The sequence below is a fragment of the Watersipora subatra genome, chromosome 10 (assembly GCF_963576615.1).
Source record: "Watersipora subatra chromosome 10, tzWatSuba1.1, whole genome shotgun sequence".
Classification (NCBI taxonomy): domain Eukaryota; kingdom Metazoa; phylum Bryozoa; class Gymnolaemata; order Cheilostomatida; family Watersiporidae; genus Watersipora; species Watersipora subatra.
In genome coordinates this window covers 19,666,996-19,685,044 of record NC_088717.1, presented here as the reverse complement: position 1 = coordinate 19,685,044, position 18,049 = coordinate 19,666,996, and the positions used below count along the sequence as shown (strand labels likewise).

General features: G+C 33.6%; 1 protein-coding gene across 2 annotated transcripts in view; it reads right to left on the bottom strand.

The window, feature by feature from the left end:
* The window catches only part of LOC137405619 (uncharacterized), a 33,035-nt gene extending 15,085 nt beyond the window's left edge, over nt 1-17,950 (bottom strand). Inside the window, exons 1-6 of one of the 2 annotated variants that reach the window (XM_068091939.1) lie at nt 17,922-17,937; nt 11,586-11,686; nt 11,245-11,447; nt 7,626-7,800; nt 3,919-4,126; nt 1,853-1,981 (exon numbers count right to left, since the gene is read on the bottom strand). In XM_068091939.1, the coding sequence (XP_067948040.1) occupies nt 1,853-1,981; nt 3,919-4,126; nt 7,626-7,800; nt 11,245-11,435 (703 nt within the window). In that variant the 5' untranslated portion in view covers nt 11,436-11,447; nt 11,586-11,686; nt 17,922-17,937. Of the gene's footprint in view, nt 1-1,852; nt 1,982-3,918; nt 4,127-7,625; nt 7,801-11,244; nt 11,448-11,585; nt 11,687-17,921 lie in introns of both variants that reach the window. The other variant, XM_068091940.1, reaches the window with a different exon arrangement.
* Between the last annotated feature and the right edge of the window lie 99 nt (nt 17,951-18,049).

The following is an 18,049-nucleotide window of genomic DNA, read 5'->3' as shown; positions in this document are numbered from 1 at the left end:
AACCAATATAGCAAAAATACGCTGTAAAAGTTTTTCTTATAGACAACTTCTATATTTAGAGGATTTGGATTTTTTAACAAAGAAACACTGCAAAGTCACGTTTTTAAAAAATTACAGATCCGAATCTATGAAAATTATGCTTCTACAGATAGGCCATTTTTATACTTGATGAATTGGACAATCAACCAACTGCACAATACCCTTAGTCTCTGTTTAACCAGCCACAGGAATGCAACAAAATAAAAATTTATTAGTTTTCAAATGCGTGTAGAGGTAGATAACCACGTTTATTTATTTAAATCTAAATTTACTAGAAATCTAATGTGGAACTAACCAATGCACTTTTTGTTGGAAGTCTAATTGCATTTAATGATGAAGTTATTTTATGCGGCAGCAGTAAAAAGTAACAGATAAAAGTCTTTTATTTAGTAGCCGTAAACTTCATCATTATCAACAGATTGATAAATTTTCAAAATCAGTATTCAACTCCTAATAGAAATCAAGGGTTTATGCTACTTTCGGACACTTGGAAAACTTTTTACTGACTTAATAAACAAGGTGTTAGTAATATCAAATTCAACTTTAATGAATTTAAACTTCAGCAAAACCTGTTAAAGTTTTGGTTTTTCAAGAAAAAGCTTTAAAATAAAAAGTATCAAGTGAGAAAAAGAGTAAAATAACCTACACATAGTGCATTGCTCTCACAATCTCGATATACCCTAGGACACTTTTATTTCGCTAATATTTAGTTTCGTGAGTAGCATACAGAGTAAAATTTCGCTGCAATTTAATTTCGCATCTTTGATGAGTGCAAAAATATATAGATGTGAAAATAAATGCAGTGGAACAAACATAATTGGATTCCTCAGGTTCGGTTCACCAGTAAGAAAAATGTTTTCTATTTGGAACAAGTTTGTAATTGTAAATCGCAGGTAGAATTGTGCGGACAAGATCGATAATGCAATATGATCGCTTGCTGCTATTTGTTTCATGGACTATCAATGAACAAAGCTATTTAATTCCGTGTTTTCGCTCGTTCGTTATGATAGTTTAGTTTCGCTCATGAAATTTTCGCGAGATGACTCCGCGCAAACGCCAAAGTTAGATGAGGCGAATACATAAGTGTCCTAGGGTATTAATAATCATAGCGAAAGTATGAAAATTCCCAGAATGCATTGCAGTATGGTACCTGTTCCAACATTTTACAACATATGAAGTCCTAATGAACACAGCATCACTAATCATGGCTAAAATAAAATAAAACCATTTACAAATTCAAACCACTCGGAGATATTGAATTACTATTTGTCGGAAACAATATTCTTCTTGAAAGATTACTGTTTCAGAGAAAAAACTGTTTTATCGAAACTTATAAGATAAGACAACGCATACAATTTAATAGTCACAATTGTTTGCCTAAAAGAACGGAAAACTTAAAACCCCGCAAAAGAAGATAACTTCAGTAGAGTAATAACCAGTGTTAGACTGTCCGCAACCATCGTTAAAACGGTAATAATTAAAGCTAAACCAGTAAAAGCTAGTACGGACAGGCACTATCCAGTACTAGACCGGTAATATCCAGTGCTAAACTGATTGGAACCAGTGATGCAGATATGCTAAATCAGCTATAGCCAGTTCTAGACACGCACCATCTGGCATTAGTTCAGTAGTAGCCAGTGTGAAACCGGTAATTACTAGTAATACATATATGATAAACAAGCGCTAGCCAGTCCAAGACAAGCACTACCCAGTGCTAGACAGGTGACATTTAAATAGTGCTACCATTAGTACTAAAATACAGCCAAACCGAGAAAATATAAGCAGTCAGAGAAATTGGTTAGAGAAACCTCACCACTGTCATCAGCAAATGAAACATCAATCTTGTTCCTATAGAGAAAGTCCTTAGATATATTTTGACCTTTCAGCAATGCCTGTATTTCTTCTGCACACTTTTGGCGTAACGCATTTACCTGAGCAGCACCTAAAGAGAATATAAATACTTTCTAGCATGACAGACCAGATAGAGTTGTAAAATGTTTGTTGTGTTTACCACTAGAGACAGGTTTATTCCTCAAAGATGACAGACTCAGCAGGTTAGTGCAGCGAGTAGTTTTTACTTTATCACTCATATTGAATTGTCTTTAATTTGGCTAGCAGGACACGATAGATATACATTTCAGATTGTCCGAACTCGAGGTATACTAATAAACATCATAAAGGTTCGCAAGGACAAAGCTTCGGTAAACCGAAGTATAATTTCACAAGATCAATAGCGCAGCCTCGAATATTGGCTATATGAAACGCATTTGTATATTCCACTATAGATTATAGTCCAAGCGTTTAATAGACATAAGGATGACATAGACATAGTGTAAAGGAAGACATGAGTAAAACATAAACCAAAAGTTTTAGCATTACAATTGAAAATTTCAATCGAGCCAAATAAACTTAAAAACAACAAATAATCTAAAAATCAAACAAACTGAGCATAATAAGAAATATGTAAAACTTGTTGGAATTGAGTCATTTAGCTGTCACTTTGTGTAATAAAAATCAAATTATAGAACTAAAAATTTCAATATAAACAGCCCTCATCAGAATAACAGCACCTCTTCAAAAAAATCTTACATATTAGAAAATCTTTTTAAAAAATGAAAGTTTATTGTACTAATTGCGTAACATTGCGTGAAACGAATTTTTCTAATTTGCTACACTCTGTAACTCTATCTACATGTTTGATTATTTTTTACCCTCTGTAACTCTATCTACATGTATGACTATTCTCTACACTCTGTATAGCTTGGTTTCCACATGACAACACAAAGTGCGCAACAAGACACACGACATCGTACGTAAGCTGGTTGTGATGTGGAAACCTCATCGCACGACGAACGCACGTCGAACGTGCAATGATCGCAAGGATCCAATAGAATGGATTCTTTCGACGGGTGCGTGTGATGATGTATCCCACAATACACCGCTCGACCCTTTTCAACCTATCCCACAATACAAATGGAGGGCTGTTTTTCGAATAAATCGCGAAGAAATCGGTCTCCCATACGAAAGAGTAAGGAAATTATCCACCCTGTCCAATGCAAACATGACGCCTACGCGCACTATGGAAACACTGCATCGCAGTTGACGCAGTGCATTGCGCATGGTCGATGCGCAGCACACGATCATTGCGCTGCTATATAGAAACCAGGCTTAACTCTATCTACATGTATGATTATTCTCTACTTTCTGTAATTCTATTTACCTGTACGATTATTCTTTACGTTCTCCAATCAAAATAATAATAGTAATCAAATAATAATAACATAATGTTCTATGTTATAATGATTCTCATAAAATGTGCAAGTGACAAAATCTAATCAAAGTGGTGTACATACTTTGTGTGCTTGTATTAGCCTTAGTGCAATTGTTAAACTTTTAATGGCTTAAGAAACTACCATAGGCTTTCCTTCAATAGCATACACAGGAGAAACTCATTTGGTGAATGGGCCGATAGCTCGGACCAAATAGAAAAGGAAATGCCTCGAGTTATAACAATTATTTGTCAAAAGTGATCCAAAGAAAACAAAAGACTTGAGAATGTTGATTCTGATAAAATATAGGTATACCAAATCAGCAATTTCAAGGAGGTTCACAGAATTCTAACAGAGCCAAACTGCTATCATCTATAGCATCATTTCCTTATTTACTTGGGTTTTAAGGAAATATTATGTAAAAAAAATGTGATAAATTTCGTCATCGTACAACATGACATAAGATGAAAACTGCAACTCTTTTTATGTTTAAAGTTTTTACATGGTCAATAGTGAAATGTTTCAAATTCATCAGAGACATGTGACCATCTGAATAGAGACGTAACATATATGTATGACACATAAAAATTTCATCAAGTAGATCTCTTACCCTCTAGTAGAACGCGCTGCTTGTCAAAATCTAGTTTGATCTTCGCTATTTCTTTCCTAAATGCTTCTACGCTTTTTTCCTTCTCCTCCCATTGCTGCTCTGTTTGCTCCCTCTCTTTCCTATGTGTCAGCTTTGACTTGATAAGTTCTATGACGCCCTTTCGTCTAAGAGATGACTGCGTGTCATTCAGGAACATCGGATGTAATGCCTACAGCAACCGGTGACAACTGCTGACAACCGTGAAATCTGACAACTGGTGACACATGACAACTGGTGACATGTGACAACTGATGACATGTGACAACCGGTGATATGTGACAACCGATGACATGTGACAACCTGTGAAATGTGACAACCGGTGACATGCGCCAACTGGCGACATGTGAGGTGTGTTTGAAGTGTTGACAAACCAAATTCAATCTAGAGCATCACCAAATGAGAAACCATTCAAAAATCACTTGAGTAACTAGGGTAAACTAGACAGCATCAGTCATAGTTTTGTTTGTACTGTATATCACAGCTCAGCACGAATTTTAAGTGTGTTTCTCAAGCAATGAGTAGAGCAACAGTGGTAATATATATTAATATGTATGTATAATACATAATCCCATGACCAAACACGAGCGAAGCGATTGGTTGGCAGATTTATGATAAATGCATATGTGCACACAACTCCTGAAAATTATTCATTAACGGCTGTTGCAAACCCTTGTACCGAAATTTCTTCAACAAATTTAATCATGTTTCTGTAGAGTAGTTTAAATATAATTATGATACAAAACACATATAAACCTATTTAAATATGTTACCAAGTCTTTGAAAGGTTACTGCAATATCCTAAAACTAACCCATCTAATCGGATTATACATAAATAGATTAATTTAGACAAAAATCGCGATAAAAACTTGACAAGCTTATTTTAATCAAAATTAAGACCGGCCAACAAAACGCCAATAAGGCCGTGTGACAAATAGTAGAACTATTAAGTCGTGCGCATTTCACGAAAAAAAACGTGCACATTTCACCAGTCTATAGCATTGTCTAATTGCCGAAGGTTTCTGTAATTAATGTAAATGTACTGAAAAGTTATCGTTTCTTTTTTGCCGATTCTACGGGACTCTGACATTTCGGACACTTATAACGAGTACTCCAACTGATTATGGTACTGGTATTATAACTGGTATTCCAACTGATGTCCAAAGCAGTGAAAGTAAAGGAAATGACGATAATATTTTTCTAACGATTCTTACAACATTACCTATAAAATTATTACAATATTTAATTGTAAGAATAATTATTCAATATTATAAGATTTAATTATAAGAATAATAATTCGAATTTACAAGATCGAAGTATATAGTGACCGATGGTGTGCAATATGTTACTGTTATTATTTTTCTAAAGATTTTGTTGATGATACTACAGCTGTGTCCAATATCGCGGTACTGCCAACCCGTTTTTAATATCTGCAAAATTAAGCAATAGGCCTACATTTTCTTATATATATACATTTATTTCTATGACAACCAGCTAAAATCTGATTAGATTTTTAATATCAGCATAATTCTTTAAATATAAATACAGAAATCTAGATAAATATCACAACTTCTTGATATTGGTTGTTATGAACAATGATATACAGCTCTCCAGCAATATATATAATTATATATATGTATATTACACAGCAGCTTGCCATTTTACTTTTAATATTGCATTTCTCCTATTGCAGGGAGAGATATAAACATATAATCTTTTTCTTTCGTTATTGCTATTAGTTGTACATAATAACACCCAGTACATTACAGCTACCATTGCAGCTACCATTGCAGCTACCATGGCAGCTACCATTGCAGTTCTCCTATTGCGCTGCAGTGCCATTTAATTGCTAATTTTGCATTTTTCAACCATCAGTACCCTTTCTTTTTGCATTATCACTTTGGTCGTTGGCTGTATGACAGGGGAACTTCTAGTAATATATATAGTATATATAGTATATATATATATATATATATATATATAAAATAGAGCAGTGCTAAACAATGATCACTGTTTTACTACTCCTGCCATTACTACTACTACTTCAATTACTGTTACTACTACTGTTACTACTATTAGTACCACTATTACTACCATTCCGACTACCACCACTACTACTACCATTACGACTACTATTACTGCTACTACACTATAAAGACAGCACAGAGTGATGAATTCCAACTTTAAGCTCAGCTATAGTTATCATACAAACTTTTATTATTAGTTTTATTATTAGTGATGGTATTAATACTATTATAATTGTTGTTGCTATCATTATGATTATTACTGCTGTCATTATTTCAAATGTTTTAACTCTTGCGTTATATAATACCATGAGAGCTCAGAAAGTCAGTCACAGAATAGTAGTTGTCCATACAGTTATATGTGTTGGTTTAACAGTCTACCTATATAAAAATAGGTACACGGTCTCAGGCAAAAGCACCAGATATACCAGAAAGTATTCATTAAGCCAATCGTGTCAATTTTGTAAAGATGCATATTGTAGGTTGCCAACTAGAAAAGACTGCACACTTTAACAGGACTGTTTATGATTTCAGAGAATATATATAATTTCTATTTAATACATATTACATATTCAAATGCATAAAAATTAACATACAATAACATAATATAAATTCTATAACAGATCAAATCTATAAAGTTTTACAGAACTATTTATGATTTTAAAGTATATACATGAATATTATTGATGTCTATACTTTAAATGCATATATGCTATACTAGCGATAATATTAATATATACTAATACATGTTACAAATTATATAAACAATATAAAATATCAAGTACATGCTATGTTTGGAAAAAACTGTAAACTTCAACTAGATGAACGTTAAAGCGTATATATTGTCGATATATAACTAATACAAATATTAGCAAGTATCCCTATTAGCAAATATCAATATACATTATATGTCGGAATTAATATGTATATACATGTATATACATTACTAACTGAGTAACTGCGAAAATTCAGCGATAAACACCAGGCTTGGTTCAGTTGCCAAAAAAAACCACTGTACAAGAAATACGTCTGATCATAAATTACACGCTTTCTTTACCTAATCAACTCCAAATCACGTTAAAAGGCAATTGCATGAAGGGGTTTTGCAAACAGAGTATGATATTTTTTATATAATAAAACATATTAAATTGTATAACATTACTGTATTATAAATAAAATGCTATATTATTATACATATTATCATTTATTATATTACTATTATTATATATATCATGTGTCATGATCGATTAGAAGCAGTTTTAAAATCATTCATCTGAGCAAGATACAAGTGGCTTGTATTCAGATAAACTTGTATTTAGATAGACTTGTATTTAGATAGACTTGTATTTAGATAGACTTGTATTTAGATAGACTTGTATTTAGATAGACTTGTATTTAGATAGACTTGTACTTAGATAAACTTGTATTTAGATAGACTTGTATTTAGATAGACTTGTATTTAGATAGACTTGTATTTAGATAAACTTGTATTTAGATAGACTTGTATTTAGATAGACTTGTATTTAGATAAACTTGTATATTTAGATAGACTTGTGTTTAGATAAACTTGTATTTAGATAAACTTGTATTTAGATAAACTTGTATTTAGACAGACTTGTATTTAGATAGACTTGATATAAACCATACCTTGATATAGGACGGAACTCGCATTGATGACTTAGTCTCTCTGTTCTCATATACTGGAACATACTTACTGGCACCTTTGCTCGTAATACTATCAGTTAAGGCTTGATTGTTAATAAACCGTTGCATTGGATCCTTGAGTAGTTCATCGGTGATCAGAATGAACAGAGATGAGCACCTACAACCAGTAAGACGGTCCTACTGCTGATATATTACATGTACATGAGCTGTACTAACAATCCATGCACACAGAGCATTAGCATGCGGCATACTTGTAAATGCTGTACATATGTTCGATAGGTGAAAAAGACAGTAAAATTAAAGTTTTAATTATTGCTTCATACATGTATGTTATAACTTTCATTTCTTGGAGCAAATATTGTTAAAAAAATACGAAGTACTTTGTTCAATCAGTGCCAGAGCCATATAGTGGTGGATAGATACTTTCAATAACTGTGCCTGGTATTAAAGTGCATTATCTAAAATATGTGACAAATTAATTTAAGAACTTGAATTATACGTAAAAATTAAAACAAAAAAGTAATAATTAGTAAATTGAAGATATAATTGTTAGTTCACCCTAGAGGAAGTGTAAGTTTAGCATTGCATGGATTCAGTGGTCTAGCGTGTGATAAAACTAAAAATCGAATATAACTTACAACTTACATCATTTATTGCCTAAATTAATTAAATTGAAACTTTCATTTGCATGATTTATTTTTCATTTTTACTTACCAACTGTAATGTTTTGGAAAAATCAGATACTTTACATTGGAAATTACTTTGAATCTCAAGACAAAAATTAGCCGAAAGTTTACGTCACACAACAAGCATTCTGCATATACAGGTAAGGATAAACAGAGGATTGACTGTATTAAAACTAATATCAGCTAACAAAGGCATATGTTTGTCATGCTGTATATAATACAGAAAGGACTAGATAATGATTGTGATGCATATATACTGTATATATCGAAACTGGAAAGATATCAAAATTAATAACATAAAAAATGGTGCTGAGCTACATACTTCATTTAGACATCACACGATTACCTCATTGTCAAATCTCTGCTTTAGTACTTTCCAAAATTTTCATTCTTGCGAATTATTTGAACCAATATTTTTACTATTAACTAAGTGAAAAACCTGCTGCTGCCTGAGTAAACTTGTCTTAAACTCGTTCTCTCTATGTCTATCACTATTTACAAGTTTATGTATCAACATATTTCATATGATGTACATGTATGTATATGACTTAATCACAGTCCACAGATAACAGAGTGAATGCGTATATTTTTAGATACATAAACAACAACTTAAATCAGAATGATGAGAAGATAATGAGAAGTGAGTGGACTTACATTCTGTTAGTAACTTTCAAAAGCATGACAGTTATATAGACTCGATGAGTATATGTACAGTCAAGTGTCTGCGTAGTCTGATAACTAATTTCAGAACCTGCATTGTATGTTATATTGTATGTTGGATCAAGTATTTTCATAAGAATACACTGCAAGTCATTTAATTTGTTTCACAGGCCAAAAGCGTATGACAACTCCTTAATAAATACAGGAGATGATAACACATAGCAAGATAACAAGTGCATTGTGGCGAGATGCACAGATAAGCGAAAAATACATGAATAAACAAGCGATCAATGAAATGTTTCTATAGGAAAATCTTTATACCCAGATATATATGTATTTTTATAGACTTATGCTACAGACACTACTGTTTCGGCTATTGAAGCCTCATCAGTGCAGCTCAATTTTATATAGCCTTAGTGAAATGCTCATCACTATTGCGATTTGAACACTCTTTTGTCACACATTGACTTCCTTAAAGTCTGTGAAACAACTTACCATAGTTGTTTCATGGCAGGATATCAACTCTCATTGACAATGGGACTTACCTCTCTTGCCTACTCTGAGCTGCCCTGATAAGGCTTAAATAGCCGAAACAGTACTTACTGTCTGCAGCATGAGTATATATATGTATATATACATATACATTGTATGTATATATATACATATTTTTATACCACTATATACATATATATATATATATATATACATACACAATGTATATATTTACATGTACAGTATAGATATAATGCTACTTTAATAGAACTGTAGACTCCACAATGTGTAAAGGCAGAGAGGGCCAAAGTGGTGAATATGATATTCAGAATAGCTTGTACCCTGACTTATACTAGATAATGTATAAACTAACTTAGTTTATATATTTTATGTTTCTTTACATTTTATATTTAATTTTTACTTTTAGACTTGACTTTTATTCATAAACTGCCATGCAACAAAAAACAATCAACATTGTATGTTAAAACTTTGACTTAGGCTGTGACGTCACATGTTTGTTCAGGATTTAGATGAGGTGTTCTATCAAACTCATTGTGTTATAATGTTTTAAAACTGATCAAGTTACAGTGACAAGCATAGTATGTTTTAACTTAGTTTTTCATCTGAAACATGCCTTACAATTAGACCCAAACCATTGCAAAAGCCATATTGGCTATCAACCCCTTTAAACCATAACTGTCACGAACAACTTTTATCGTACTGACTAGGTAAATTAGACACGCTGATTCCGATTTTGTACTCAAAATAAAGATTAATCCACTAACCTTCAAAGTCATTTAGGCTTTTTAAAGCGTTTCAATATCCATTTCGAAAACAACACAATCGGCATTACAAGCTCCGCCCATAAATATGTGACGAAACCTAGCTTTTTCAGGAATGGAAGTTAGGAATGTTTAGTCCGATTTGGAATAATAGAGATGGGTGTCTTAAACCCCATTATTATCTAAATCCAGCCTGTAAAATAATTTCAGTTTTTTATGAAAGGTATATAAACTATTTAAAATTGCTTGTAGCTTGTTACATGACGTTTAAATGGGCTGAACGCCAAGAAAAATGAGCTCAAAAAGCGCAGTTTTTTCACAAGCTAGCGTTGTTATCGCGCTTTTTTAAATATGCAATGCTAAATAGCTTATCTACCTTTCAGAAAAGACTGATACTATTTTTAAGGCTGAATTTAGATATTAATGGATTTTAAAACACCTGTCTCTATTATTCTAAATCGGTCTAAACATCCCTACGTAACTTCTGTTCCTAAAAAGCTAGGTTACAACACGTATTTATGGGCGGAGCTTGTTATGCCGATCATGTTGTTTTCGAGACCGATATTAAAACGCTATAAAAAAGCCTTCATTACTCTAAAAGTTAGCGAACTAGTCTTTATTTTGAGTACAAAATCGGAATCAGCGTGTCTGATTTACCTAGTAAATACGATAAAAGTTGTTCGTGACAGTTATGGTTTAACCTAGATTTACATTTTTTTTAAATTTCTTGTCATTTATCGTGTACGCATGAGAACTGGATAAGTAGCAAGCAAGAAGGAGGGTGCATCATCTTCTCTAACATAAACAATAACTTGAGAAATGTAGCTTTTAAAAGAAAACAAAGCAAAGCTTATAATACAACATAACTGGACAGCTTATCAGTAAAAAAAGGTCAGCTTTCAACAATGGTAACTTTTGATTACCTAAGTGATGAAAAAAATGCAACTGGACTTCCTGAAGTCAATTGATGAAAACCATTACCTTATCAAAGCATCTTCCATGGAGTCAAACTGACAGCCTTGAGAGAAATATTCAGTAGTACTCGCGACCTTCACCTCATCTCCCACATCGACCCTGAGTGACTGAAGGTTTCTTTTCAGCTGCTCCACGAGCAACTCTGTGCGAGGAGAATCATCATGATAAATTAGGATGTCCCAATGACCTTTCCCCATAACTTTTTAGTTCTACAAAATGTTGGTCATTGACTAGAGTGCGTAATAAAACGGTGTTATCAGAGTGTATTGAACGATTACGTATTATTGAATACGTAATAATTACGTATTCAATCCGTATAAACGTAGTAAGTTATGATTGGGAAGTACCTCTAGACAAACTTCATATATTATTGCATGTGTTCCGATGTCTTTACTGTCGAGCAGTTTTAGATGCTAAGACTCACACCAGAATCTGTGAATATGACTTTCTAGAAAAAATAGATGGATGTTGACAAACTTGCTATTTGTATGATACCTGCGTCAAATATTTTTGCACTCAACGTTTTCTGTCCAAAAGTACTTTAACAGAGTCATTGAACTCTTTGTTTTCTTTTACATTGGTCGTAACATATGATAACATATAAAATAAGATATAATTAATAAACAATATAATACCATATGATATTGATAATGAGCTTTGATTGGATCAATGCTAAAATACCACCAGTATAACATCAACATACGTATGCTGCTCTAGATTTTACCTGGGCACTTGTTAATAAAACATGAATTGTTACGCATTAGTTTTCTATAAGTTCCTATATGCAACCTTTTTAGTATCACTTGCTCTTACATGTTTTTTGCTAAACAGGTCCAGGCAGTTATAACAGCTCTTATCAATCTGGTATCATTTGTTAACTTTGTTATTTCCTGTTGACCTGTTTCTAGTGAAACTATGCTGGTGTTGCTGATGAAGAGCCCACAGCACAAATTAGATAAATGTGATAAATTAGTTTTGAGGTATTTACCAGCCCTATTACTGCCTATTTACCAGCAAAGTACAAATGTTATGAGTAGATTATTAAAAACTGACTGTGAAAGTTTGTTACAAGTACGGCAGTTAATCAATTAATGATAACATGACAATTACAGAAAAATTCAGCTTACCAAACAATGTAAGCTGACATAAAAAAATTGAGAGAAAGAAATTGGTGAGTAACACAAAGGAGTGAAACAGATATTCTACTTTACCTACATGATTTACCTACTTGGCCTAGTGATTCAAGTCAGTTAGACACACCAATCAAAATCCAATCCACTCCAGGTAGGTTGATGCACCATAATTCTGATCGTAATAAGTGAACTTATAAAATGGAACTTGTGCTGTTATATACACAATTAGCAAATATTAAAAGGTACAAAGTTCATGTTACACATATGTTACAATGGACTTTCTCGTGCAATAAGTTTTCTAAATCATACATTTTCACTTTTCACTTTGAATATTTAAATTTATGAGTACAATTTGAGTGAGGCTTCCAGATTAGTCAGTGCGTCGATGATCATTAATACAGTCATATGTCGACATACAAGTGTCCCAAAATACAAGTGTCCCAACATACAAGTGTCCCAACATACAAGTGTCCCAACATACAAGTGTCCCAACATACAACTGTCCCAACATACAAGTGTCCCAAAACACAAGTGTCCCAACATACAACTGTCCCAATATACAAGTGTCCCTACATACAAGTGTCCCAACATACAAGTGTCCCAACATCGAAGAAATCTAGGTTCGAAGAAAATTCTGAACAGATTTTTGTCTTCAAACATGAAACAAAATTGAGACGATTCTCGATGCAGCCGGTAGGTGGCCGAGTATGCGAGAGGCCGCTTATGAGAAAGCATCGCTTGGTCTTTTTCATCAGATCAATTTAAAAAAGTTTTAAATAGGCTGACTAAAAGCGAAGACGAGGAATAAAGTGCCAAGCCCGCAAAAGTTGATGAAAAAATGAAAACAAAGACACAATTAGAATTAAGTTTAGTGTAAGATTAAAACTTATTTTTAAATGTGCGCTTAGTAACCTAAATTCATTTAAATTTATTGTTTATGTTATGTTAGGTAGTGTCACAAAAGTGCAGCGCAATGAACGTGTTGCCATCAAGCCTCTCTCACACCGCCGTTAGCCACTACCATCTGTCTTTAAGATAAGAACTCTGTATAGTACTTTACATAGTAATGTTACATTTTATTGCAGATCATAACCACTAGATAAGTGTTTGCTATTTTGTGAGTGTAGCTGGTGAATTGGAACAATTAAAAGCACATTTTCCCCTCATAATATCCTGTTGTTAGGTAGTTTTTTCCAAAAATGTGAATGGTTTAATTAGTATTAGTATTTAGTCATTCTATATAAAAAAAATTGTTTGGAGATACGAGATAATTGACATACAAGCTCGGTCTAGGAGCGCATTAAGGTCATATGTTGAGGTATGACTGTATTACTATATCATTTGCCTTAGTAAACACTATATCAGTCTATATGGTAGACCCAAAAATGACAATACTATGTTTTTTAAATCAGTTGTAAAAATTTTGTTATTTGTTTCCCTTGAAATGCAAACCTTGTAAATGAAATGGATCCCCGCCATATGACTGGATCATATGGCAAAAATGTTATATGGGAGGGGGGGGTATATGACCCTGCTAGCGGAATGCCCGGTGTTGCACAAATATTACAAAACAGCTTATAAACAGTGATAGCAACGCTACACTTCTAAACTCAGCTTATAATCAATACCACTTGTCATTAGCCTGGCACATTGCCAATGGCTGGGTTAAAGTAAGCTGGTTATCTACGGCTCTTACTAATACATAGAATGACGTTGCGCCGTAACGGAGAGCAGTAGCGTATTTTCACCGACATAATAGACACACATGTGTATAGCCAAAAGAATCCATCAATCTCGCGTAGCTAAATTAGTAAAGCATTTGCCTGGTGAATGGGAGGTTTCGAGATCAAATCTATTGTGATACAGGTTCTTCATTCCATTATTTTAATAGCTATAACTGGACAAACTGAACTACAGACAATGAGATTTATATATATATATATATATATACGTAGTAATTATCTAATGCAAATCCCTGGTAAAAACAGCAAAATTTTATATACATACTAGCGCATATTAAAAATTAGTGACCAAATAGTATATAAAAAGCTTCGTAACTATAGTTATCTATTTAGTAATTATGATCTGCAAAAAAATGCAACACTAATATGTACAGTACTGAATAGAACTTTTGCCTTCGAGACAGACATAGTGGCTTACCCCACTGTGAGAAATACTTGGACAGCAACGCGTTCAATACACAAGACGTTTGTGAAGCTAAGTAACCTAACATAAACTTTGAATTTACCTTAAATGGGTCCAGCTTATTAAACATGCACACACTTGAAGCCAAGTTTTAATATTTTACTAAACTTGACTTTAATTTTGTCATCATCCTAATTTCGTGTTACCTGTTTCCGGCTTGACCCTTTTTGTCTCACTTTCACTATAGCTTTCAGCCGACCTTATTAAAACCTTTTTTAAACTAATTCGACAAGAAAGTGATGCTGTTCAAATTTGATTTTCGGAGAGATATATTGATGTTGTATGATGGGGAAAATGCCGTAACGAGGGGCTAAAAAAACTTTGTGTTCCACACCGCAAGATGACCAAACTGTAAGACAAGAGCAACCCAGGTCTTACCGTAGTAACATATTACATTGATGATGTTTCGTGCAAATGTTTTTGCATATAGGTTAGCCCATAGTGTACGTGTTGTATTACTGTGATGGATGATGACCGAGCACTCAGCCCGGAGGATGCCAACACGGCCAGCCATCACACGAACCGGCTGGCGGAAAGACAGCTCGGCCTAGCCAGACTGAGAGGAAGTCGGCCTGACTTTACCTGGCCGAACCAAGAAAAGACCGAGTTGACTGAAAGTAAGACTGGTTGGCTACCAGATGATAAAGGGGTAACTGGCCAAACACCGAGCTGATGCCACGAAGAAAGACCAGACTTTTGGCCAGCATTGAGTCAACCGGCCAGGCCCCTGGAAAAAAGGTTGGAGCCTAGCCATATCTAAGAAGGTGCCCCAGCGAAAGACCAGCAGGGGTAGCCTCATAAAATGCAGTTATATGTACACCCACACAATTAACTGTATTATATATACATTTGATACAAATATACACTATATACTCGAATGGAACGATTGGTTCTATGTGGAGCAGTGAAGGTTTCATGGCAAATCCTTTACATTACTATGTGAGTAGCAAATTCTTTTGTACATTTACAGTGACATTTTCAACATGTATTTAGTAAACAGGAGCAGTGTTTTTGCGATAAAGTAACAAAATTGTTTTTAAGCAGGATATGTAGAGTTAATATAAGCCTATCTCGCATATAAGCCTATCTCGCATGTAAGCCTATCTCGCATATCAGCCTATCTCGCATATAAGCCGACCCTAGAAGAATAGACATGAAATCAGGAAAGTAATAAAAATTCGCATATATAAGCCAACCATATAAATCGTAACACACTGTAATTACCTATCAAAGCATGGATGAAGATGGAGAAGTAAAGCGGCAGTGTAGGCGTAGTACAAATCGTTTCTGATTACGAGCAGCTTTATAGTTAGCCTATCGTGTCTCCGCTTAATCGAAAAATAACAATCATTTTCTTTTTTCATTTCCATTTGCGTTGAGCCATCGGCAAACATTTTTGCATCTCACGCTAACATTAATTTCGCTTAGCAAAAACACTTTTTCTTAGCTATTTCTTCTTCGTGATAATCAGACACATTACAGCAACGTAAGTTTCACAAATTGTAGATCAATGAGCTTCTGATGATTGAAGATTAGGCAACAGCAGTAGTGACAGTGAGTATTTATTTTTAATAGTAGTAATAATACTGTAAGCTCTAGTAATAGTAGTACCATTCTGACTTCGAACATGCTCAACTTGTCAACCGCGGTAGTACAAAGCAGACAAAAAAGGGTTCAAACACATTCTGCAACACTTTTGTGACCTGTTTTTGGCATCAGATGATGTAACTTTTATGTTAGTTGAATTGGTCCAGTGTTATGACAACGTTTATGAGCAAATGCCGAATATTTGGTTTCACCAAATGTTGAATTGTCTTGGTAAAAATTATTTGGAAGTGAAATAATTAATAATAGTGGTAACCACTATTGTTATGTCTCCAATGCTTTTAGTTTCAGAGAAGCAGCTTAAGACATTAATTTCCTTTAAGGGTAAAATCAGATGTTTATTCGGTAAAATATTTCTAGCTGTATTAGCGATACTATTAATGTAATTACATGTGACGCATGTAAAACGCAAGCGATCACGAGTATGACCAACTAACCACTAACTGTTATTGCCGTCAAAGCGTACTATTATCAAAAAAACCTGCTTCGCATGGTGTGTATGCTCTTAACATGAGAACAAAAGCTACACAGAACAAGGCTAAATGCACCAGTTCCATTGCAGTTTTTTGGATTTTTCAAGAAAAAGCCATTGCGACTGCAAAAAACAAACTGTAAATAAAAAGTTACCAGCTGCATGTTTAGTACGATTTGAGTTGCAGTTGTTCAAATTAAGTTAGCATAGTTTCATTTCCTTTCTTTCAATCAGAGTTACACGAGTGTAAGCCGCAGCCTTTAGTTTGGTAATATTTTAGTCCGTTCCCGAATCAGTTTATATGTGGGGATACACGGTATGTGATTTTACAAAATGCCATGAACACCTCAATATTTGACAATTATGTTTAAAACTTTAATTATGAGTGGCAATTTCACACCAATTGAATCTTTTCCATTGAATTTCAAATAGTAAACAAAGTAACAATTACAAGAATTTGTTAACTAAAAGGAACAATTTTAGTTTTGTAGTAAATTATACACGATCATGATTTACTGTAGCAAATATACAATTACTTTTTGGTTAAGATGTTTCATTAGAATTTTAGGTTACTTTCATTCTTTAAAATAACAAAAGGAGGTTTACGAATTATAACTCATGGCAGTTCAAATTTTATTAAATTCAGAGTTCAGAAATGTAGTCTAATATATTTTTGCAATTAGCTAGTACACAAGTTGTTAAACTAGAAAAACCGCATTTTATTTGACAAAACATTTATCTCTGTGAGTCCCTTTAGCCTTTCCATCAGTAATCTTGTTACTCTAAAGTAGTGAGATAATTGTAATAAACTATCTTAAAATAATTTAAAATAAACCAACGCTTAAAAGTCAATTCGAGTCCGTTTGGAAAAAAGTTTTCTAAATGTTTCCTTACACTCCAGCGACATACCATACAGCTTACAAGCCGTGACTGTGGATTTTTGGTTGTATGATTCGAGCTCAGGTAGCCACATTAAACAGATTGAAGTTTGTTATTGATGTGATCAAAATGAAAATAAGGTTTTCGGAAAGTGAATGTGCTTTGTAAAGGCATTCGTATACTATATAACTAAAACAAAAATGTCGAGAGTAAATCAATTAACAGTTTTAGTGTAGCAATGCAGCTAACATAACTTTACTAAAAACTCAAGTATATAACATAAACTAAAATATTTTAGAGCGTAATGCAGCAGATCATCATCAGTGTACATGTTTGAGTTATAATTACTAAAAACCTCTAATCGAAGCTTCCTAGAAAACGCTGTTTACCATTTTCGATGTTTGCTAACTTTACCTCCGAGATCCAAGACTAAAGTACAAGATCGTACTTATTAAATTTATAAGGGATCAGAATCGGACTACATTTCTATTTATCCAATCATTGTCCATCAGCTACT